The sequence below is a fragment of the Zosterops lateralis genome (genome assembly GCF_965231275.1).
Source record: "Zosterops lateralis genome assembly, chromosome: 2".
NCBI classification, from domain to species: Eukaryota; Metazoa; Chordata; class Aves; order Passeriformes; family Zosteropidae; genus Zosterops; species Zosterops lateralis.
Window position 1 is genome coordinate 107037575 of NC_139763.1, and position 24619 is coordinate 107062193.

At 48.8% G+C, this 24619-nt stretch overlaps 1 protein-coding gene across 1 annotated transcript in view; it reads left to right on the top strand.

Annotated features, from left to right (window-relative positions):
- Nucleotides 1-10016: 10016 nt before the first annotated feature.
- Nucleotides 10017-24619, top strand: part of IGSF3 (immunoglobulin superfamily member 3) — a gene marked incomplete at its 5' end in the record, with an annotated part of 185936 nt that continues 171333 nt past the window's right edge. Inside the window, 2 exons of the mRNA XM_083855286.1 lie at nucleotides 10017-10096; nucleotides 12922-12995. Coding sequence (XP_083711412.1) covers nucleotides 10017-10096; nucleotides 12922-12995 — 154 coding nt within the window. The remainder of the gene's footprint in view (nucleotides 10097-12921; nucleotides 12996-24619) is intronic.

A 24619-nucleotide genomic window follows, 5' to 3' on the forward strand; every position in this document is an offset into this window, starting at 1 on the left:
CCTCCTTAGCCATCAGGAAACTGCTGCATTGGATCTGCCTGCTGCTGGATTTTTTTGTCCTTCTCAAGTCACCTGCTCCTCCCTCCTTTCTTCCAGCAGACAATGTGGCATTACATAATTATTGTCCTAGTTGCAGTTACACTTAATTGTAGTTGCACAGGGCAGGAAAGGAGTAATGCTTTGCAGGGCAGAAGCAGTACAGCTGTGAGGCTTGAAGTGGGAAGGATGGATGAGAGGTGGTGGAATCTGGAATCTGGCTCAGTTTGCTGCCACAGTAGACAGGAGGGACCAGCTCGGTGGTCTTTAGCCAGCTGCAGCCCCCAGAAAAGATGCTGGTTGTGGTGGTGTGGGACTGACAAGGTTAATGTGTGTACCTGTGCTGTACCTGCTGCTTGTAGGGGTGAGAGGAACATTCATTTCTAGGGCTGCCGACCAAGTGTGAAAATTGACCTGCTGGGGGCGGGGGGGAACACTGGTTTTATCATTATTTTAAGCATGAGGGAATTAATGGGTGAATGCTGGAAACCGTATGGAATACCAGGAGGGGCTGTGACTCCTCCCAGCCCCCTCGTGGGATGCTAATAGGGAGGAGAGGTCCACTGTCCCATTTGAAAGAGAAGGGCCATGACCAATCGATGTTAAATGTGGCGGTAATGCCTCACGCGGTGGCCGCGGGATAAAAAGGCAGAGGCAGCCTGAACTGTAAAGACATTTCATTTCCCTGGTAATGAGGGAGACACACTGTGGCAATGAAACCGGGGAGAGAGAGACTGCGAGATGCTAATTTCTGTTCCTGCTGCCGCTGCCGCTTTGATCTGAAGCAAATGCCCGTTTTAAATTGCAAACGGATGCAAGTCAGATATCATCCAGCCAGTGGCTTACAGGCTTAATGAAGTGGGACGTACGCTGCTGCCTGGTAATGTTAGGAGAGGCAGGCAATTCAGAGAGGAATTACTAAAGGTCTAAAGAGACAGGGAGCAAGGACAGGGGGGATGTCACAGGCTAACTCTGTTTGGCACAGTGTCCCCTGCTTCCTGTCCTTGGGAAGCTGTGCCTGTGGCTAAGCCCCCTCCAGCCCCTCTGTGTTTGGAGAGAAAGCCTGAGCAGGCTGTCCTGGTGTCACACGCACACATCCTGTGTAGGGCAATGCAAGGTCATCCTGCCCTTCGGTCTCAGAGCATGGACATCAATTTGGGGTGTTCTCTAGGTCTGGGAGGTTAGGTGTTGTTCATTTTGTGCTATCATTTGGATATTTAATTGAACTTGAGCAAGACAACTGACAAAGATATTCTGGGACAGACCCAGAGGCTCCTGGGGATGGAGTCATTAATCCAGAAGCAGTGGCCTGGGAGCTGACACTGGACAAGGGCAGCTTCTTGAGATTCTTTTGGGGAAAGATCTAAATTGTCTTGAAGAATGAATGTCTAAGGGGATATTTATTATACTCTTCACCATCACGAGGCTTTTGGGTCCTAGGATGAGGCTAGAGTTTGTTGTATGCCTCCTGTGGGTATTCAGAGGTTTGGATGTCTCTGCAAGATGCTATGCTTGAGCAGGCAGACATGAGAAATCTGAGGGACCTGCAGGCACCTTCAGGGAGGATTGACCTCTGCACTAAGCAAGGAAGAAATGGTCTGGCTATTGAAAAAGGCAGGCCTGGCTCACAAATCTATTAAATTCTTTGAAGGAGTCAGCATGTGAATGGGAAAAATCTCGTGGTTGTAGTCTGTGTGGAGCCAAAAGAGGCTCCACAATGTCCATCCTTATTACAGAAACTAAGTAACGATAGGACAAAACTGGCAGCTCCACGCAGGGCTAAGCTATTTGTTAAAAATACCAGGCAGGAAAGAAAGTAAATGGTTCTGACAGAAAAGAGGGGTCACCAGCGATGAGACCTGTGCTGCTCAACGAACACAGAAATGGTCTGAAAAAGAGGATGATTGCTAAACAAAGAAAGATAATATTAAGTCAATCAAGGCATTAGCAACAAGGACTGACTCTGATGAAATGCACAGGATATTATGAGACTGAGTGGCTGGGTAACGTAACAGGAGATGACATTTGTGCAGGTGACTGTAAAGTTAGACATGGTGGCAAAAATTAACCAGTCTCAGCTTCAGGTATGAAACCATGGGGTCTGAGCTTACCAACCTTCATGTGAGATTAACCAGGTGTATGTAACATCTGCATTATGATCAGAGCAGCCAAGATACCAAAAAAAAGGAGTGAGTTATCAGGAAATAAAGACAAAACCATAATTTGGTTGCTGTGTACACCTGAGGAGCGTTCACACCTTCCATGCAGGGCTGTTCCTGCTCCCCTAGAAAGGACAGCACACCTAGCCAGGGCACAGGGAGGGCAGGCAAACAGTTGGGGTTTTTTTCTAAATATGCATTTAAAAACATTAGAATCCCCTTTCAGTATAGTAAATCATGCTAATCTGTAGGCCACTAGGCAAAACGAAGCTTTTAGATTATCCACTATCCTTTCTTTTTCTATAGCATCTTCTATTCAAAGACTTCACACTATCACAATAAGATAGTTGAGAATTTTTTCTGCTTAACAAAGGAGGGAACTTAGACATAGTGGTTTGCTGTGAAACAGGCAAAGAAATAGGAAATCTGGGTTTTTTAGAATATCTCTAGAGAAAGAGACAAGAGAAAAGACTGACTGTAATAGTGAGAATCAAAGGGAAAAATCTCTCTGCTGGATCCAAAATAAGTTTCCATAGAAACAGATTTTTCTGAGAATGAATTACTGCAGTATGAAATTAAGATTGTGGATCTAATTCTGCAAAATATTTAAGCATGTTCTTTGCTTATCCCTATTCAGCTCAAGATGCAAGCATGTGATTTCCATGGAGGCTTATGTGCTTTATTTGATGGAGGTAGAAATAAGGATAAGCTTCATTGAAGTAGGATCCAGTTTTTCTTGTGCTTCCTAGTCACTGACAAACTTGCAACTTATTTTTTTTATGACAGTCTGTGTTGCTTTGCTGCCAAAAGTGTAGGCCCCAGTGCCTCAATTTGAGAGTTTTCAGCACAAAGTTCCATCAGACTCTTGCCACTGCTGGGGAGTGGAGTCAGCAGAGTTTTTACATTGCTGGATACTTTATTGTTTTGTTAATTAACTTTTTTTCTACTTACGTGCAGGTTTAATTTTAAATGGGATACTTATTCTGTAAATGAACGCCATGGTGATTATCAGATAATTAATTTGAGAAGTGATGGTATAAGAGGTTGAGATTTGCTCATAATCTGTCTTTTGTGCACCTCTATTTGTGGCCCATAGATATTTTAAAGACAGGATAGGTTCTTAATATTTTGCATGCTAATTGCTTTTATTGTAAATGTGTTCTGGTAAGTGATTTGGTTTAGCTTAAGCTATTTAAGACTGTTTTATATATCTTTCCCCCCCTCTCTGTTGTGACTTTATCCTTAGCTGAATTAATAGGACAAATAAGGTTTGACTCAGAGTTTTATTTCCATTTACTGTACTTGGAATAGATGCAACTCTTGTGTAGCCAAGCTGCAGCTACTTTTCTTCATGCAAACTATCCATGTTCTTATTCCCTATTCCACATTGTCTTCCAGCTTTCTATTTGGGGAGGTATGTATTTGTAGACCCCCCTCCAAGCATTTCCCAGCAGCACTACAGAGCCCAAAAAATGAACTTAAGCCTAGTGATAATAGTGTTTTGGGGCTCTGTTGAGAAGATGCAGTACAAATAATCCTCATGGAAACTGTATCTCATTTTTTTTTGTTCCCTTCTCTGAGCCTTTGTGCTTGTCCCAGCCAAAATAAACTCTCAAGGCATTTAAACAATCCATCTTCATGTAATGTTCATGTCAATATTCCATCTTAACATGGAAACTCTTGGCTTGCTTGGGTCCAGATGAACCATTTCCCCCTGCTTGGTGCCCACCAGGCTGTGGCTGCAGGGGGTTCTTGCCTGCCCTGGGGTGGTGGTGGTCACTGATGGTGAATCTAGTGCTGGAGCCCAAATCCTCAGTAAGGGGGCAGAAGCAGCTGAAACTGTCCCCTAGCACTCCTGAGCTTCAGTTTACCCTTACAGCTGGAAAGTATTCTTTCTCAAAATTTCCTCTGGCAGGGAGATGGAAGATGCTTCATCTCTCTTGTTCTTTGTGCTTACTGAGAGCCATGCTCGTTTTGCTGGCATCCTCCTTCTCCTCCTCCTCCTCCTTCCTGCTTTGGGATGGATTTTTTTTTTTGTTTAATCAGTGCCTGCCATGGTGGTACCATCAAAAAGGTACATTAGTGGTGGCAGAAGTTATGCCTCTCCTTTTCAGCTCCAAGCTTTTCAAGGTGTGAGGGAAGGAGGCTGTCAAAGGATATTACATTCCTGCAGCAAAACCATTGAGGGGAGCCTAATGGACAGCTTTTCTTCTCAGATGATTTCAAATCCCTGAGGAGGCCATGACCTATGCCAGAGACCAAAATATTGAATAGATTTGCATGGGAAAAGCAACTTTTGCCACCCTTTTGCTGCCTCCTCAGACCTCTGGCCCCACATGCCCAGCAGGGAGGGGCACCCAGTGCAGAAGCCAACCCTGCCCACTCCCCAGCCAGGCTTGCCCAGGTGCCCTCTATGAGGCATCCCAGGCCCATGACACAAACTGTGGAGCTGCACACACCTTCCTCTGTGCTTCAGACCTGAGCCAGGTGAAGAAGGTGAAGCGGGTCCCCACACAGACCCGCTTTGCTGGCCCCCAAGCCACACACATTTCCCCTTTGAACGTGCAAAGCCTGCAGTTTGCATGCTCAGTTGAAGCAAGGATTCTCCTTGGATAAAACCAACCTATTTTTAATCCAGTGTGAGATCTCTTACTCTTGGCTATTTTTTTCATAATTGGTTCTGTTTTCTGCTAATGATCTGAAATTTAGCATCTATTTCTGCCTCGGATATTTTGATAACTGGTGCACAGGAAGAAGATGAAGACTGTTGTTAGCAGTAAAGGCTGCAGGACATATGGATGCTGCAGACCTGTTAGTGACAGACAGAAAGTTGTTTGGAGGCAATGGGACAGATTGTCTGGGGTTCCTGGCTTAGTCCCAATGAAAAGCTGATGAGGTAAGTAGTGCTGGGAAAATCCTAGGAAAGGAAAAGAGCAGACTGGAGCTGAGAGATCACTGGATGCGCTGTACTGTATATGCAGTTTCTCTACAAAATTGAATTCACTTTTGGCACAAAAACAGGATTCGTAATTTCTCTCCTTGGTGCACTTGCTTCATTAGCAGGCTTGTAAGGCACTCTGAACTGTCCAGCTTTTAGTAATGGATTAAGACCAAAAACTCATTCTGAACCATTGAGGCAGTTGTTTCAGGTTTGATTTCTGTCTCTGTCCCATTTGCAGATTGCATCTCATAGTGTGGGATGAAGCATCCAGAACAATATCCCCAGAACTGGTGCCTGTTGATATGACAGAGATCAGAAGCTCCAGTGTAGAAACGTTCCTTGCTGAGCTGGAGGAGAGCTGTTTCCAAATCCAGGAAGGGCATTTGGGGCAGTGGGAATGTGTACACATGCATATGGGGAAACCCTTTGGTAACCACCAACACCATTCCTCCGATCCTGGGAGATGTCCTGTAGCTGCAGTCTGTGTTTCCATGTTGGGCATGTTTCACATTTCCCTGGTCCCTTTCGTCAACGGGTGATTTGTGCCATTTCCTTTACAATAAGTAGATTAGCTGTGATTTATTTGGGACAGGGTTAGGACTGGTGATTTGTGTGCTGCTGTGGGTGTACAGTTGTGTGATCTCATGCAAAGGGGGATTGCTGTGAAGTGCAAAGGCACAGATTTCAATAAATGACACTCTGGATCCAAGAGCTGAATGGAGATGTGGGTGGGATATCCAAAATCCTTCAGGTGCATTCTAAATACATCCTGTTCCACTCCTTGCACCTTTCTGATTAGGGACAACAAAGTGGCAGGTTTGTCTCCCCTTTTACTCTCTGCTTTTTCAAGAGGAGGTGAGAGGAGAAGCAAAGGAATGAATTCTTCTGCTGAAGAAAAGAGGTCTGCGAGCAGAGACCATGTTTCTTCTGTCAAAGGCACCTGTGTCTGGTCAAGGCACAGTCACGATTTCCTCTAGTAGGAGACAGGGGAGGGAATTCTGGGAGGGATGGATGGAGGCAATGTCCCTGGGTAGCAGGAGAAACCTGGGAGGGGTCCTGCACAGGGGTCAGGAGGTGCAAGGACCTGGGGGGAGGCTGGGGTCTGGAGATGGGACCAGTCTCAGAAGCACAGAACAGCCCAGGCTGGAAGAGACATTGAAAGATTGTCTGGTTCAACCTTTCATGGTAAAGAGAGTGCAGATGAGATTCTCTGGCACCCTGTCCAGTCACATCTTGAAAGCTTCCAGTGATGAGGCTCCACCACATCCCTGGGGAGGTTGTTCCAGTGATTGATTGTTCTCACTGTAAAAAATGTATTTGTTATATCAAGATGAAATCTCTCTTCCTGCAACTTGTACCCAACTTGTACCCTCTCCATGGCGCTCCTTGTGAAGAGACAACCTCTGTCTAAATTGTAGCCACCATTTAAGTCCTGAAAAACTGTGATGAGGTTCTCCCCTGAGCCTTCTCCAGGAAGAAAGGACCTAATTGCTTCAGTTTTTCCTCATACTGAAGGATTTCCAGCCCTTTGATCATCTTTGTGGCCCTCCTTTGGCCCCTTTCTACTCTATCCACATCTTTTTTTGTGTGTCATGGGGATCAGAAGAGGATACAGGATGACAGGTGTGATCTGAAAAAGCACTGAGGAGAGTGGGACAATCGCATCTGTATTTCTGCTGGGAGTGTCCCTGTGGATGCAGCCCCTGGTCCCATTTGCCTTTGTCACTGCAGTGATGCACTCCCAACTCATGTTCAGCCTGTCCACTGGGACCCCCTGGCCCTCTGAGTCCCCCTGTGCAGCCAAAGTCAGGAGAACCCCAGGGAGCAGCTGGTTCTGTGCAGGGTTTGTGTCACTGCCATGCTGCAGGCCTCGACATCCCCTTGCAGAGAGAGCAGCTGGCCATGGGGAGCAGGGCTTGTTTGCATGCTGAAGGTGGACAAAGCAATTGCAACATCGGTCAGGAAGAGTTTGATGCAACAGAAACCCCAAGGCACCATGATGTGTCACCTCCCACCCCTGCAGAGAAGCAGCTTCTCCTTTCCCATGGGAAGTGGAGGGGCTGAGGGAGGCCAACAACACCCACGCTGTGGCTTCTGCCTTGCAAATCTGCTACCTGCTGCTGCAGGCCCTGTATTTACACATCTTCCAGGCAAGGCTCTGTCCAGCTGGCATGGGCATTTGGAAAGCATTTTCCTGATGCTTGTAAAATGCCATTTTTCTATTCCAAATCCCCATCTTCTACATCTCTGAGTGGCAGATCTGACCCCTGGCATCCTGAATCTCCATATGGAACCATCACTTTCCTGCCTGCCTGGCTTTTTCTTGGATGATCATGCATCATGAGAGTGAGCAGAACAAGAGCCTTCCTGTTTCCCTTGCTGCAACTCAGCACCCTGCCAGTGACAGCAAACCTGCAAGAGCCTTGTCAACTTTTTGCTACAAATACATATGAAAATCTGGCACCTGCATGAGCTGCAGACTCCGCAAGGTAAGCAACATCTGGCAATAGATACATTTGGCTGGAAAGACAACGTGGAAAATCAGAAGAGCTGTTGGAAACATAGGGACATCCCACAGCATCCAGCAGGCTGTGGCTGAATTGGGAGCTATCCTGCTCCTCTTCTGCAGACAGAGGGGAAGCAGAGTCCATTGGACACCTATCACCTGATGGAAGCAATGCTTGGACTCTGCAGTGAGATTCTGGGCAATGCAACCTGTGCCATCCTCCCCTCAAAGAGGTAGGATGGTGCTCAGGGAGGAGTGCCAGACTTCCAGCTGAAGTCCAATAACTGTTACCAGCTCAGTTGGCTCTTGAATCCCATCTTTTCCTTTGAAATGAAAGAGGATGAGCCTCTGTTTTTGAATCTTGTTCAGGAGGAAATGAAGAAGGTGGTTTGTGATTAAGAAATGGAGAGGAAGGCTGCAGGGAAATATACAAGAAACTGAAATTAAAACTGTGGTTTGTTGCTTCAAGATGCTGAGAATCAGCAAACCATGGCAGAACTAGAAGAAATCACCATCTGAAAGAATCAATGGGCTTTTGGTCTGGTGGTCAAAACCAACATTATTATCAGCAGAAACCTGACAGGCTGAAGGGGTTCATATCTGAAAATCAGTATTACCCCCAGCCTCATGAGCCATCACAAGAGTGAAGTGTTTTGTTGGCCTTGGACAGGGTTTTTTCTAGGCCTGGAAGAGTATCTGCTCAATCCAGAGCTCAGAGAAAGTGCCACTGGGTCAGGAGGGGCACAGTGTGAGGCACAGTCTCTGTCCTGCAGTGTAGCCCCTGGCTCTCACTGCGGCTGGGTTCACAACACACAGGGTTACTGCCCTGACAGGAAGAAGTCCTGTGTCCCCTGGGCTAATGTCCAACACCTCCTACCCCTGGGCATGTCTGGGCACCACAGTGCTCCTTGGCAGCTCATCACCCAGCCACAGAACTGACCAACCTTGGCAGCTGTGTGTGCCAGGAGCTGGAGAGCAGCAAAGACTTGCACCCGGTGCCACTGACTGCCACTGCCACCCAGCTGTCCCTTGTGGTGGGACTTGCAGCTGCCACCTGACAGACAGCTCAGCAATGTGTTTGTCTCCCCACCCCGTTACCAGGGCACACATCACATCTCTCTCAGTCACCTTTTAAAAGCTTTTCCTGAGAGCTGACGGCTTTGGGGTTTTGGTTAGCCCTGCAAGGCCCCCAGAACATTTTGGCTTTTCACTTGGATGCCTCGTGTTAGGTCTCAATAATGTTGCAGTGATGGAGAAGTTAAGATGGAGAGTCTCCAGCCCTCCTCTTGGGGTGAACTACAGTGGATAATTACCTTCCCCAGTTAAGAGCACATGGCTTTTCTGACTCTAACTTTCAGTCACTGAATCGTCTTTTACTTTTCTCCATAGGATTCTTAGACTGTTCTGAAAGCACTTGCTCAAAGCATGTCACAACTGGTTTTGGACAACTCAGACTAAGCTTTTCATGCTCTTTACTGGACAACATTTTTTCCCCATCTTAGAAGATCAAAATGAGTTTAAGCATGCATAAACCTAGAGGTGTAAAAACATTGATTTCCCAAGTAACCCATACCGGGAAGTCTGCTTAAATATTTGAGGATTGAGTCACCTGTACTTAAAAGAGAGCAATTAAAGAAACTAAATATGTTCTTGAAGGGCTGAATAATTCCTTCACATCAGTATCCACTATGAAGATGGCTCTGGAGGTGCTTGCTCAGATCTTGCCCTTTTCTACAGCAAGAGCAAATAGCATCAGAGACTGAGAGAGTAGGAGATGGAACAACCAGTAAGCATCATTAAACTTCCAGGTCATGATGGTGTACAGCCAAGAGGTCTTGGGGAACATGAGCATGAAAGGGCCATATCTCAAAAAGAAATATTTCTCTCATCGAAGAAAAAGAGCCCCACACACACTTTTAAAAAAATAGAAAGAAAGAAAAAAAGCTGGAGAATGTTTTACTCAAATTTTTATCAGCTCTTGGGCTGAGCTGGAGAATTACAGGCCTGTTAAACATGCATGCAAATGAATGCAATGCCTAGCAAATTAGGAGAATTGGCCATGAAGCTTACATGGGTAAGACTGCTCAGAGGTGCAACCTGCAGAGATTCTGCAAAAGGAAACCACATTTCCTATGTTCGTGCAAGTCTTTGAACAAACTAGTGAACCAGTTGGAAAAGAAGAACTGCCTGACATAACTTAGTTACCTTTTTTGGTAACTTTTTGCAAGTACACATTCAAGACGTGGCTGCAGATATCTGGCCAACATCAGAGGAAGTAGCTTATCACTATGGCTCTGACACTGGCCAGGACATGGGTGAGCAGGGGGTCAGTGCTGGTGTGAGATGAGGTGTCAGTGACATGCCTTGATCAGCCATGGCAGCCTCTGGGGACAGGGAGAAACATGCCAAAGCTGCAGTGAAGTTCAAGAAGGTCACTCAAGAAAGAGGAGAGAGGTAGGTGGAAGACCTGAAGGAGGAAGCAATGGAATTCAAAAGGATACCTATGCCCAGGATGGTGCTATAAAGAGGTACTGAGGGGTGAAAGTTGTTGTCTCCTCAGCATTGTGTGTTTACGTCCCTGATGCTGAAGATCTGGCTGTGCAGGACACCAGCAGGCTGGATGTGGGGACAAAACTGCTTTGCCAGGCAATCTCAGGGGTCTGTGTTAGACCAGTCTCAGGGGAAATGCTGAAAAAAATCCAGAATAGGAGACCATCCAAAAAAGCAGTATGTAGGGGGAAGAGAGTACCCCCTTCTTGGTAACATCTGAGTCAATAACCTCCAGCAACAGAGGACCGGGCTCTTGCTGAGCCACTGAAGCACATCTGATCAATAACTCAAAGTCCCGACTTGCACATTAGCAGAGTCAATTATCAGCTCTGCCCTCTGCTTCCTTGATTATTATTTCAGCATGTAGCAGCTGCTTCACAAGCGTTATGGCCCATCACACTCTGAAGGGACTGAGTTAAATGCAGATTATTGACCGATGAGGCCATAAGAATGTACTGTAAAATATACAGTCATGTTTGCCCATAAATCCCCAGTGAGAGTGCTTTCCAAAGCAATTTCTCTTGTGGTGGCACTATGGGTCACTGTCAAGGCCATGAAAAATGTTTTTTCCACCTTATTCCTGCCATCTCTGCCGTGGCGGTATTGTCTCTTTTGGCTTTACACCAGCACATGAATGTGGGATTCTCCCCACCTCGAGCTGTTCATCAGGCCCCTTGGGCTTCTGCAGGGACATTTGGGGTATGACTGACTTTACACATGGGTAAGGTGAATTGTAATGTTTCTGTTCTGGCCCAAGGTTTTCTTGCTCCCAAGTTTCCCAAGTTCCTTCAAACCCCTCAGTTTTGGCTGAGGTTGTGGGTTTATGATTTGCAGCAGACTGAATTCAGGCGAGCCACAAGCAAGTTAAATCATGAGCTGTTCGAATATCAGGTAATGACAGCTTTCACTTCTCTGCCAGTCTGATATAGTGCTGGCCATCAGCCACCTGCTTCACCAAGGCCAGAAGTGCCCTGCTTGTTTTGGTTTGCAAACTTCCTCAGCTTCAGCATACAAATCTGTTTCAAGGAAAGGGATGAATGTCTGTGGTTGTGAACTGTGAAAAGCTATGTGCCTCTACAGAAAACCTCTCTCCAATGAAGACACTGGTAGCTGGACCAGCAGTGATGAGGTGCTCAGCAGCTCATTAGCTCGGTGCTGCCCTTCATGTGGAACCTGAGAGGAGCCTGGGCTCATCCTGGGCAGGTTGATGGTCATGGCAAGCACAGCACACACCAACAGCTCACATCCCTCTTCTGGGCTTCAAGAACATCACTCATTTTGACCACTGTCCCCAGGCTGAGAGACCTGCTGCTTTACCCCAGGCAGTAAAGGTTGGTGCCCTTGAAGGTAGATCCCTGCTGCTGGCAGCCTGCTGAGGCTTCCTTAGTGCTTCTAAGGATTTCTTGATCTTCTTCTCCCTGGAGTGCTCCCCTTCCAAGGACAGGAGAGGACTTCACAAGCTTTGAGCTGGAGAGATGGCTAATTTGGAGCTTGACATGTTACAAAAGTTTGGGGGTTCTTCATATAATTTTGACGTGACTCTGGGGATGTTTTTTTCTGGAAGCTTTCTCAAGTGCACCATTCTGGCCACAGTTCTGGCTGCAAATATTTTTAAAAATTTCACTGTAGGAGCCACTCAGATCCTCAGGACCAGGCCTCATAAATTCACCAGGATGGTGCCAGCAGGTGTAGGGGAATTCTGCTGGCCACAACTTCTGGAACCTCGTGCTAAGTCCCAGCTACTGCAGCACCTTCACGTCACACAGATAAAAGCACTGAGAGAAGTAAAGGAATGTAGAGTGTCCCCTGTTATGGCAGGCTTGTCCCAGCAAGGCTGAGCACAGCAGCACACAGCATATAGGATCACTCCATGTCTTTGAGTGCTGTGAACTCCCTGGTGTTTATATTCTTTAGCTCACTTTTCATCTTGTTTTGTCTTCCTGTTTGTCTGTTAACACACAAGCTTGCCTTCAGTTGTGTCATACACATTTGCTTTTCAGTGCCAGAGTAAATCTCTCATACCAGCCCTGCACAAACACCTCTCCTTGTCCCCTCTGCTTCTCTTCCACACCCTGCATACACATGAAACACCTTTGTTTAAATGTCATCCTGGAAAAAGAGGGTTCCTGGTGATAGAGTTGTATCCTTTATCAAGGATATCGTTGCAGCAGGGCTGAACTCATCAAGGAGGGACAAAAACTTTTGAAGACTGTCCAGGAAAGAACCACTGTGAAGTGACCTCTGTCCCTTCAAAGGCCTGAAGTGCAGGGAAAAGGCAACAAGCTACTGAATTTTTTCTTGCTTGCTATTGTCATAGATGTCTAGCCAGCTCAGAGTTTCATAATTGCCTCATGTAACCCATCTGGAGAGCCAGACAATATCTCCAGCATGTTATTTATGCACTAATGTTCACTGCTGCCTTTGCCTGCTCTAGAAATGTCAGGCTACATGCAATGAGAGCCCTGTGGTGTGATACAAAATCTCGACACAAACTGCAAGCAACTGAAACCACGCTGCACCAGCACAAGCTGTTCATGCCACACTTCCAGTCTTGCAGCAGTGTTCAGAATGACTTTATCTCACTTTTTTTAAAACCTTCTATGTCCCCACAGTCAAAGACTCATGTGCTAGACCTAGAGCTGCCTCCTGGTTAATGCTGATGGGGGCATGCCAGACCTACACTGGTTTATACAGTGATTTTCAGGCTGAGTCCTCTCACATCTCCACAGATGTGTCTCATTGGTCACCTTGGATATGTTCTTTGCCTTCAACCTGGGGCCACTACCTGAATACCACGGCAAGGGTATGGAATGAGATATAGTTATATTTGCACTCTCAGGGATGCAGATCAGGCTCACATAACCCTAACTGTGTCCTTTGAAAGCTGAGGGATGTGAAAATACTTCAGTTTTTGAAGAGGAGGAGGCTGTCAAGGAATACAAACGAGGTTTGCTAAGTCACACAGGCAGCAAACAGGGAGTTGTTCACCCAACCCTTCAGCACAGCCACTGTGAGACATTCGCTGAAATTCCTACACTTCTTTGGAAGAAGCTACAAGAGGAAGCACAACTTCATGCAGCAGGTCCTGGACACCTGGCCCTCTGCCCCTTGGAGGCAGGCAGCCCCAGCAGGTTTGGGCAGGGTGAGAGGCATTTGAGGACAACAGGTTGAGGACTGGGGTACTCCAAGGGAAGGGAAGTACCCTCTTACACCCATGGCTTTGAGAGGATGGGAGCTGTGGGAGGATGGTGGGGACAGAACCCAGGAGTGGTCGACCCTGTGTGCTCTTTCCCACGGCTACAGTGGGAGATCAAGCTAGACAGCCTATCAGTGTGGATAGGCATTTCCTAGGAATCTAATCCCAAGATTTAAAGCCTTGAGAGAAACCTCCCTCTCTCTGAGCAAAACTGAGGATTTGGAAGCTGAGGTAATACAGACAGAGGGAATTATCAGGAGGTTAAATATGTGGAATCACACTGATGTCCTCAATTTTTCTGCTCCTGATTCCTCTGCTGTGGCAACATCCAAGCTCAAGAGTTTTCCTGCTGGGTGATGTCTCACCTTTTCTCACTGCAGCACGGAGGTCGTGGTTTGTGGCTAGGGGCCCTACTGGTGGCAGTGACCCAGAGAGAAATGAACAAGCTGAAGCCTCTGATTAAAAATGTCCCTGTGGGGAGGGAGGACAAACTTAACTGTGCCCTGGAGAGCCATAGCTGCCTGGTGGCAGCTGAGCAAAGGCCAGTGTGATGGTGGGGGTCTCAATCCTCTCTCTGCTTACCCACATTTGTGGAAATATAGGATGTAAGTCAGGGGGACCTTAATATAGCTGAGACTGCAAGCTTTTCTATCAAATTTCATTGCAACTTGAAGAAAGGGCAGTGAGAACACATCCATGGGGAGGGGCAAGACACTCTCAGGCCTCCTCACCAATGAAACCAGCCTGGAAATAAACCTTGTCTGGAGCAAGGCTTCATCCAGGGCTGCTTTTGAGGCTGGCAGCTGGAGAGTGGCTGCAAACACCTCACAGCACTGCTGGGGGGGCACTGCTTGCCTGCTGCCAGCCAGGCTGGTGCCTGCACTGACACACAAACGTGCACAGGCTGCAGCTGCCAAGCACTTGATCTGATGTGTCAGCCAGGAAGGGCTGGAGGGGAGGGAGAAACCCCAGCCCTGGGGCAGAGACCTTCGCAGCCAGAAGCACCACTGGCCCAACCTCATGAAGAGACAGGGGTGTTTATAAAGCAAGGCTGAAGCAACTGCATTTCCCCAAAAAGCAGGAAAGCATTATGGATGCTCATGCCTGTTGAGTGCAAGGCAGGGAAGAGGTAAGGTAACTGCATCCTGAGGTCAAGGCTGGAGGAGCTGGGGACAGAGCTGAGTTTTCTGCTGGAGGAGAGGGTTGGGATGGTGCTGCTTGGGAGCATGTACACAGAGGCTCCTGTGTATGAGAGGGCTGGGGCTGTTGTGCTCCTTGGCCTTTCTGGCAGCAGCAGTTTGGTTGTCATACTGGGAAAGGTCCTCGGCATGCAAAGCCAGCTGCTCCAGCTGGCAGGTTTGGGACAAACCCTCAGAGCAGAGAGCAGGGTTTGGTGATTTAATTCCCTGCATGAGGACCTGGAGTGGGGAGGAAGGCACTTGCCAGGAAAAGCAAAGCTGGGCAGGCAGCTCTCTGCCATTCAGGCTCCAGCACTAAGTCCTCTCCTGGAGCATTGGCTCTTGGTCCTAACCCTGCTTTCCAAGAGGGCTCTGCTCACTCAGCTCTCCCAGGCTCCTGGTGACAGAGGCGTGCCTGGAACAGTGGTGTCATGGTTTTATTAACACGTGGGTGAGCTTAGCTCTTGGGTGTAGATGAGGGATGGGTGGGCTCCCTGCTCTGTAATTTAAAAGCTGACTTTTGTTTAACTATGACTGCATCACCACCAGCTGGAGCACCAAAGCCCAGAGTGGATGCTTGAGGTCAGCAGCTTTCCATCCCTGGTGGGCAGTTCCCTGATTTTGGGGGTCTGAAGCCCATGTGCTGGCTATTGAGGTACCCCCTCTGGCTGTCCCTGTGCGACTTCCCAGGCAGCTGATCATTGAGATGGCAATTTCCTGCATCTTCACCAGCCTCTGGCACAGTCCTGCTCACAGAGGGGTTTGGGAAAGCATCACTGCTGTGGGAGCCCGAGGTACCCCTAAAAAGCCCAGGAGCCCTGTGGTCAGCAGGGAGGGCCCTGTTTGTCCCCGTCCCTGAGCACAGGAATCTCTGAACTGCCTCAGCAATGAAACTCTCCCTTTCACTCCTCTGCTGGCATTTGACATGGAAATGATCCTGATTTATTCTGGAATAATAGGATGAAATGGTGCAAAGGAAAATTTTACACTGAGGATCGAGATAAATTGCCCAAAGCCAAGTCAGCCAAGAGAAGGGAGGAGAGGAGGGGGGAACTGCATTGCTCTGAGGAGCAAACATTGCAGTGGAAAATAAAAACGGTGGAAACAACGAGACGCTGGCCAGGGAGTGCTGGCTGGAGTGAAGGAGGTGGATGTGGATCTTCTCGCAGCCTCCGAGGAATTAATTAGTGCCGTTTTTTGCAGGGCCCCCCAAACCCTGGCACCCCTCCTCGGCCCCGGCACCCCCGGCAGGCCGGGCCGGCAGCTCCCGCAGAGCCGGGCCGGGATCCCGGAGGGTTTCTGACAGTCTGGCACCATCTGCTGGGCCTTCCCGGGACACGGAGCGGCGGCTCCCGGGGCTGTGCCCGCGCTGGCTCTGCCTGGGACCGGAGATCCCCAAATCCTTGAGGCTGGAAAGGACCGATCGGGTCACCGAGCCCGGCCGTGCCCGCCGGGTGCCACATCCACAGGCCTTTGGAACGGCTCCGGGGATGGGGATTCCGTGATTCCCGGGACAGCCCATTCCAGTGTGTAAACACCTTCCAGGGAAGAGGGTTCTCCTGGTCCCCGGTGCGGGCGGGGCCCTGCAGGAGGCCGGGCACAGCTGAGGGGCCTGAGGGGCCTGAGGGGCCCCGCTCCCCGGCCGGGCCCGAGCACCCCGGGGCACCAGCGCACACCGAGCCATGGTGACAGGGCACCCACCGGGCCATTGGCATGTCCTCGGCACGGGATCAACGCCTGGTGGGTGCTGGACTGCTGCAGTCTCGGGTTTTACGGTTTTCTCTGCCCCAGATTCCAAGGCTGGTGGCTCGTGTGGGTCCGAAGGAGTGTTTTTCCTTCTCCGACCTCTGAAGGTTTTAGATCTGACGTGGGGCTTGGTGCGAGAATGATGAGGAGTCTCAAAGTCTTGGTTTTCTTGGTTTCTCACGTTGTTTATAGTAATTCTTATATTACAATTCTCTGTGTCCAGCCAAGGTGTTCATGGCAGCCTGGACACGATGTGACTCCCTCATGATGGGAGGTCACTCTGCCTTTATACAGATAACTATGTAGTTATTATTTACCATTTCATACCAATGTCTATCACCTATACTAAGAGAGTCATTTCTACTCTGATCCAATCCATTGAAACTACTTTGTGCCCACATCACTACAGAAGATGGATGCCAAGGGAGAAGAAGAAGAACCCAGGGCACCGCCCTAAAATCTCCATCTTGTCCCCTTGCATCTGCGTTCTAAAAACCCCAAAACTACAAAATCTTCTACATGGTGATAAACTACACTACTCTCTGTTACACATTTGTGACTTGCAATTCTTCTCTGTGTTTTTCACATGGACCAAAATCAAAGCCTGTGTCTTCCTGGGCTCTGTGCCAGGCAAACCCCCCTGCACAGATCCCACACCCTCTTTTTCGGGTCCCAGGCCTCTCTACCGACGTCTGTGACTTTCCAGGGCACCCAGAGGGATGCCCTGGACTCCAACAGTGCAGGATCACAGCAGGATGGACAGGAGATAGTTGTGTGGCAGTCACACAATTAACATGCCATCAGCGTGATGGTGATGCAATTGTCGTGTGATGTTTTTGTGATCCTCGTGAATGGCTCATGGTTGGCACACGATGGGTGAATGATCTCGCCTGATCCGTGCGTGGTCGGCACCTACTCTGCACACAACTGGCTTGTGATCATCTTGTGATGGACTCGTGATCATTGCATGATTGGGGCTTGATAAGCTTCTGATTAGTGCGTGATCGCCATGTGATGGCCATGTGATGGTTGTGTTACTGCCATGTGATGGGTGCGAGATTGGGCTGGTATTGATGCCTTAAGTTTTGGCTTTCATGTTTTTCAGATTCTGTGCTGCCTAGGGGTGCAGTTCTGAGCCTTATATTAAGTGTCAGTCAGCTCTCTTCACAGAGTAGGGAGACAAAACAAATCCTTTTCCTGCTGAAGACCAAGGACAACTTTCAGGCCCAAAAGCACAAACAAGGGTGGCTGAAGGGAGGAACAAGAAGGATGGGACCTCACAACCTGAAGCTGTAATTGGACAATTAAACCCCAATATGGAAATGGCCCAAAACTTATGAAAGTGTAAGATCTTGTGACCTGTCAGCCATTTTATGACCATTCTTAGTCCACCTTGGGTGTAGCCCTGGTCAGGCTCTTGTCCTGCCCAAGGTGGATCCTGGAGGCCTTTCAATAAATACCTGCTTTATTCTCCAGTCTCTGTTTCAGGTCAGCCTTCCTAAGGCATCAGCACTGGCACCTTCCCTGGAGCTCGCCGTGTTTTGTGCCTGGCTTTGTCCATAGCATGAATTCACCCCTCTTAACCAGGCTTTTCCTTGCCATCCAGGTAAATCTTTTTAGTCTTCCTGACTCCCTAAAGCTGCCCCCCACGCAACTCAAGGCTGTTTCCTTTTCTCCTATCGCTTGTTACTTCACCCTCTCCTCCTCCTCCTGGTAACTGCCTTGCAGTCAGTGTATCCTCAGTAGTACAGTGGCAAAGGTGAATGATGGCCCATTTTTACAGACCTGAAGTCAGCTCCCAGCTAGGGTCAACCCCTCCTGGTTCACTTGGTTTAGCTGAGGACCTGGGGCCATTCACATTTGGAGAAGCTGCCTGCCCTTTTTTGGGCCTGGCAAGGTCAACGTTCTTGCTGCTGAGTTTCCTTCATATCCTTTCCCTTTCTCTTGTCTCTCCTTGCCCAAAGGTGGTGGGCACTCCTCTCCCAGTCCTTGGTTTGCTGCCCAAGCACTCTTATGCCCCAAAGCTGTGTTAACAATGGGAAGGCATCCCAGGGCCAGGGCCAGGAATAGGAAGGGTCCTGGGAATGATGGAGTGAATTGAAGCAAGTGCTTCCTCTGCTAGATGGGCCCCTGCTGTGGGGGTGTCCTGGGGTTGGCACTGCTCTCTCGAGGAGGTCTGGGAAGGAGCAAGGTGAGCACACATTGAGGAGCACATCCCTAACTCAGGATCTGGCAGCAGGAGCTGGGCATGGCTGTGTTTGCAAAAACCACCATCCTTTCTACTGCCAGTACCCTGAGGCAGCTGGGCAGCAAGAACACCTCCCAGTTACAGCTACACTGCCCCTTCCTGAATTTGTCCACATCTGCTGGATGAGGCTGTGCCTGGCCTCAGCCTCTGCCCCACACAAGCAGCAGAGATGTCCCGAATTCACACAGACTTGTCCTTATTAGAGGCTCCAGTGAAGCAGGGAGGGAGGGAGAGGGAGAAAGGCAGAAATCTGCCTCCAGCAAGACGGTCTGCACAAATGGACTGGCTTATAAATGAATTTATAAGTTGAAATTGGCCTATAATGAGAGAGTTACTGAGAAAAAAGAACTGTGCACTGGAAACCACTTTGGAATCGGAGATCTCGGTGATTATGTGGAGCCAGAGGGGAAATGCTGGGTCCTGTGAGCAAAGGCATCACAGATTGCTGTGAGCACTGACAGGCAAGCTAAGGCCAGTTATGCTGCCTACCCTGGAGTCCCTCACTGGCCCTGAATGCCTTCTCCAAAAATGCATTCCCCTTTGATAATTTTGTGAGAGGACTGGGCTCTTGAAACTGCTCCTAAATGCCGTCATTAGAAGTGGTTTTATTTCAAGGCAGCTTTTACTAGTAATGGTTCTAGAGTCAGTTCTCCAGAGGAATAGGGTTGTTTTAAGTGTTTTTGGATTTTTTTTTTTTTTAATAAAGCAGTCTCCCAAGCCCATTGCTGTGGTTGAGCTTTGTGCTTACAGGCTTCTGTCGACAGCTTACTTGATGAATGAAGATGTGAGGGAAGAAGAGCTTTTCAGTGAGATTCCCAGGGCTGGAATGGTAAACAAGACATAAGCAGTGATTGAAAACATGACATCCTGCACTCAGTACTCCCTAACATATGCAGAATCAATTTCACCTTTTGAATTCCTTGAAACCAGAGAAGAAGTTGGTGTGCCTCCATGCATGTAACCCATGGATTATCTGATTGGGAAGTCTGAAAATCCCGGTTTCTCTGAATTACATGCAGCTAGGAGGTGTGGGGAAAGTTCAGCCTACAATATTCCTTCTCCCAACAGCCATCTGACCCCCCAAAGCTGTCCAGAAACTTCTTGTCTGATTTCATCTTTCCCCAGCAGCTCATCTCCACCTCAGTGCTGCCTTTCTGAGGTGCAGGGAATAAGTATTTCTCTCCTTTGAGTCTGAAACGATGTCAGGTGCCATCCCCAGCTGTGCACCTGAGGTGTTCACAGTCTCCTGTCACCAGCTGTGTCTCACTCCAGTGCCTACAGCCAAGAGGGATGGACACCAAGCAAGCTCATTGGGAGGGTCTGTTGTTCCCTCACGCCTCCACACTCATTCCATGAAAAATTCAATCTTTGCACGAGGGAAAGCCACACTTTTCTTGAAAGGTCAGCCCTCCTAGCCAGGTGTGCCACTGGCACAATGGTGACCTGCTCTCCTTGCCTATGCAAAGCTTGCAGGGCTGCTGCCTTAGGGAAGCTGCTGCCTTTCCCACAGTCTGACCTGGCATTTCTCTTGCTGTGTGGGGAATGTATTAGCATATTTTCACTCCTTACTGTCACATGCAGCTATAAAATCTGCTCTCAAACAATTGGCCTGGGAGTTTTCAGAGACCATTAATAGAAAGAGAAAAACAGCATCTATATAAAGAAAGTCAGCCTCAATATTCAGCTGGCATTGCTCAAAGCTGAAGGGCTTCAAACCTCCTCTGCAACAGGGAGGTCTTAGGCAGTGGGAAGAAATGCCAAGCAAGGAGTAAGAGCCAGGAACAGCAGCAAACCTCCTGGGATGCCTGCTGGGTCCCATTTTCCTAGGGGGCACAGAGTGCAGACAGACATCAGCTTTCTGGAGTAATTTTTAAATAAGTTCTTCCATCAGAAGTGGTTCCCTGGCTCCTGCAGGATGAAAGGGGACCTGGAGGATGTTGGTGTGCATTGACCCAAAAGTGCACATCAAAGAGGATGCGTTTGGTATCAGCCAGAAACCCAACAGAAATGTCTTTGTGGGTGCAAACCTCCTGTGGATACGTGTGAACAACTAAATTTCCCTGGCTATAACTCTCCTGGGAATAGCTAAGATAACACAGAGATGTGATTTTTTTTCTTTAAAGTGCAGTGCATCCATGTTTTCTGCTAGGGTCAATCAGAGCTGTGGGAGATCAGAGGCTGATGAAAGATGAGTGCCTTGCTATTGCCTTGCCTCCCGAAATAGTGATTCTTTGTTTTCTGAGTTATAGTAAAGCACTTACTTAGGAGCCATGTGAAGAGCTCTTGGCTGCTCCTGCCTCTTCCCCACGGCAAGGAGGCAACCAGGTAAAGGAAGACAAGAGGATAGCAGCTGGTTTGGGTTGGCCACTTTTCCTCCACCCCATTCCCTATGCAGTAGTGTGTCCTAGAGGGCATGATCCTCTCAGTTTCTGGGACTTGCTTGCCTCAGGGATGCTTGTCCCTTGCCTCCTGGTTTTCTCAGCATCTGCAGATGCTGTGGGAGGCCCTCAGCCTTGGAGGAGACATTGGTGCAGGAAGCAGTGGTGCCATTCTGGTGTTTCCACTCTTGTTTTTCAGTAGAGGAGCTGATGCCCAGGCTCACTCTCTCCTTAGGCAGTGTGACCCCTGGGATTGCTGCCTGTGTCTCTCCTGGCTGCTCTCACAAGGGCTGCCTCCTCTCTGCGTGGCTCCTCAGAGCCCTGGCAGGCACAAGGGAGGGAGGGAGGGAGGGATTTGACTCAGCACTGATGTGACTCTGCTCTTGGACATTCACCTGGGGGTACAGCAGCACCTGGAAGAGCACAGTGCTCCCCCCATACACCAAGGACCAAGCAATGCTTGTTGCTTGGCTCACACTGCCTCCTCCTATTCCCTGTGCCAAGGCTGCTGTGTTTTTGTCACTGGGGGAGAGCCAGGCAGCTGTTTGCTCTATGACAGTTGCCTGGCTGACATCCCAAAGTGTTTTGCTGCTTTCTTTCCTCTCCTGACAGACAGATGAGTGGGATTATTTGGCTGAAGAAGGTTTTTTCTAGCACCAGCCTCTCTGGTGGCAGCCAGAGAACAGGGTCATCCATTTGGCAGTGAAAGAAAGGCACTGCCTTCCCTAGCACTGACACATCCAACAAGGCAGTTCCTTGGCTGGCATCAACCTCCTGAGTTCCACCAAAATTGGAGAGACCCCTGGACTGATGTCAAGGTTGGAAGTTGCCATCTTTTGCTCAAGGACACATGAGGGGAGCCCCTGGCAGTCAGGGGCCAGTGGAGCCCAGAACTTCTGGGGCACCTGGGAGAGGCAGATCCCCTCCTATTGTGCTCAGGCTCTGCCTGGGGTGAGAAAGCAAGGATTACTCAACCCTTGAGGGGAAAGAGGTCCCCAGCATGCCAGAGTCAACTGTGAAGGAACTTAACACTTGTAATGCATTTCTGAGAAATCCCTCTACTTGTTAACCATTCAAGGCGAGAGTCTGGAGGCCTGGCTTTGGCTAGGGCCATGTATGGAAATCTGGAGCTACAGCCACTACTGTTGAACCTAAGAGACAGGAGAAAATATCTGTGTGGTCTGGGAGCACTTTAGGCAGGTTTTATCTTATTCTGTCCACAAATTTAGCAACTGTGGTACCTGCAGGCACAGAAGGAGGGCAAAGCCCTTTTCTTGCACACACAGCACTGGTAGGGGCTGTGCTCCTCATCACTGGCCCTGTGACATGTGCCCCTGGGAGAAGGGGGCCCTGGAAGGCAAGGAAAAGCTGACTGCAGCTGTGAGCAATCTGTGGTGCATGGCAGGGAATGCCAGCAGGAAATTTGACTAATGACTCTGCCCTGAGCTGGCTTTTGTCACCTCAGCCTCCTGGCACCGAGGGCAGCAGGGCTCCAGGGCTTGGCAGCTCCCTCCTGCTTTTGCTTGCAGAGGCTGGAGGACAATGCCAGTGTGTCACATCTGATCCAAATGGCCACAGACTGGACAGGCTTTGACACATGTTTTTAATGCTTTGTAAAGTCTCCCCCATGCTCTAGGCACAGCTGTCTGAGAGGATTCCCTTCTGCAGCTCCACAGACACTTGCCCATCTTGTGTTTGCCTGAGGAGCCCAAAGCATGTGAGTAGAACAAGTAGCAGAACAGCCCAGGGTTTTTGGTCTCAAATGCAAGTGGAAAGCAGCAACACTAATAGTAGCAGGCAGATGCTCTGCAGCTTGGCTCCCCCTCACAACCCTGCAGATGATGCATGAGGTGAGCCTCCATTCAGGAGTTCTAGAAGTTGGACACCAGTTTGGCCCTGCTGCATCCTGCTCCTCTTCAGCCTTTCCCTTGCACGAGTGCTCTGTCTCTGGAACACAGAAATGGCCATAATCTCGGATAGGATGTGCTGCTTTTCTGCTTGGAGCAAGAGGCAGGGCCCTTTCCAGGGAACAGTGTGTCACACATGGCTGTCTGCCTGTGATGCCAGCCTGGTTTTCCTCTGAATGACAATGCTCAGACAGCAGAAATCCAGAAGAGAATTCCACCTGCTGTCAGGGTCGTTCTGGAGCTTTTTGCACAGAGTTTAGGAGCTGTAGCTGCTCCTAACTGACCAGAGACCCTGTTAATCCCTGGAAATACATCACCTTTTGCTATGCCCTGGTGGGACAGTGGCAGCCTGGCTGGGCTGTGCTGTGGGGTAAAGGCAGTGCTTTGTGTTTGCAACTGAGGTAAAAGCAGGAGAAGGGAGAAAACACCAGCTGTCATGAAATACTGATAGGTAGGTAGGAGAAATGAATCTCTACCTCACATGTGGGTGCTGGTGTGGCAGTACTGACAGGTGAGGGCACTAATTGATGTAAAGCATTTAATCAATATAAAGGGCATGTGGGGTTGTAGGCTGATTGGGAGTAGAGCATATGCCTGCTAGGGGTTCAAAGCTGTGCCAGGGGAAATTTAAACTGGGCCATGGGAAGCATTTCTTTAAGGAAGGGGCAGTCAAGCACTGGAAGAGGCTCCTAAGAGTGGTTGATGCCCCATCCCTGCCTGTGTTTAAGAGGCATTTAGACAATGCCCTTGACAGCATGATTTAACCTTTGGTGAGCCCTGAAGTGGTCAGGCAGTTGACTAGGTTATCCTTTTATGCCTCTTACAACTGAAATACTCTATTCTAATGTGCTCATTCACAGAGAGAGCAGTGGCTCCCTCCTGGCAGAAGACACAAGTTTTCTGCAGTGGTCTTGTGCACCTGACAATCAAAATAGCACCCCTGGGCTGGTGCAAGGATTTGCTGGATGGCAAATTCCACATGGCATCAACCCCTCTCTGTGGGACAACACCTGAGCTGGTGCAGAAGCAAGGCTGTGACAAGGTAGATCATGTGGGTGATGAGACCTTTATAGGCTGGTTGTGTTCAGGTACTGGAGAAAGTAAAGCTGGGGATGAAGATTAGAGACAGGAATAGGAAACACTGCCCTGGACTAGCAACAAATCAGCTTGAGTCAGCTTCCAGTTTAGGGACTGCCTTTTCTGCCAAACCACAGCAGGGAATGCCGCCCTGGAAAATGGGGCTGTGGTGGGAAAGGGATTTTTGCCAACTGGAGGTTACACTAGAGAACAAAAGCTTTGGGAAAGGGATGGATGAAGTTAAAGGGTAGCTGCTGGCACTGCTTTTGGCTCAGCAGTGCTGGAGCTCATCCTCACCCCTTTTTGTTGATAGGCCCTGTGGTTGCTAAATGCTTGCCGTGGGTGCCTGGAAAGGTACTTTGCTCACTCCAACAGGTCTGGAGTGAGAAAGGAGAGAAAGAAAAGTTTAGATGGTCAAGTGGGTCTACCTTAAAAAAGGAGGAGATTCACTTTGAATACCACATAATGGATGTCAACAGGGTGAGAAGGGGAAGAGGACTTTTCTTACATTTGTCTCTTAGGTATTATAAATCTTTCTTACTGCCCTTTGGCTCAGGCAGATCATGGGATGCTCTAAGCCAGGCAGTCAGTGTTGTGCCTGCCCTTGTGCCAGGTGAGCTGCTTGTCAGCCTCAGCTACTTCTTATCCTCCTTGTATTGCTGTTTCCTCCCCACCCCTTTTCTTTTGAAGCAGACCA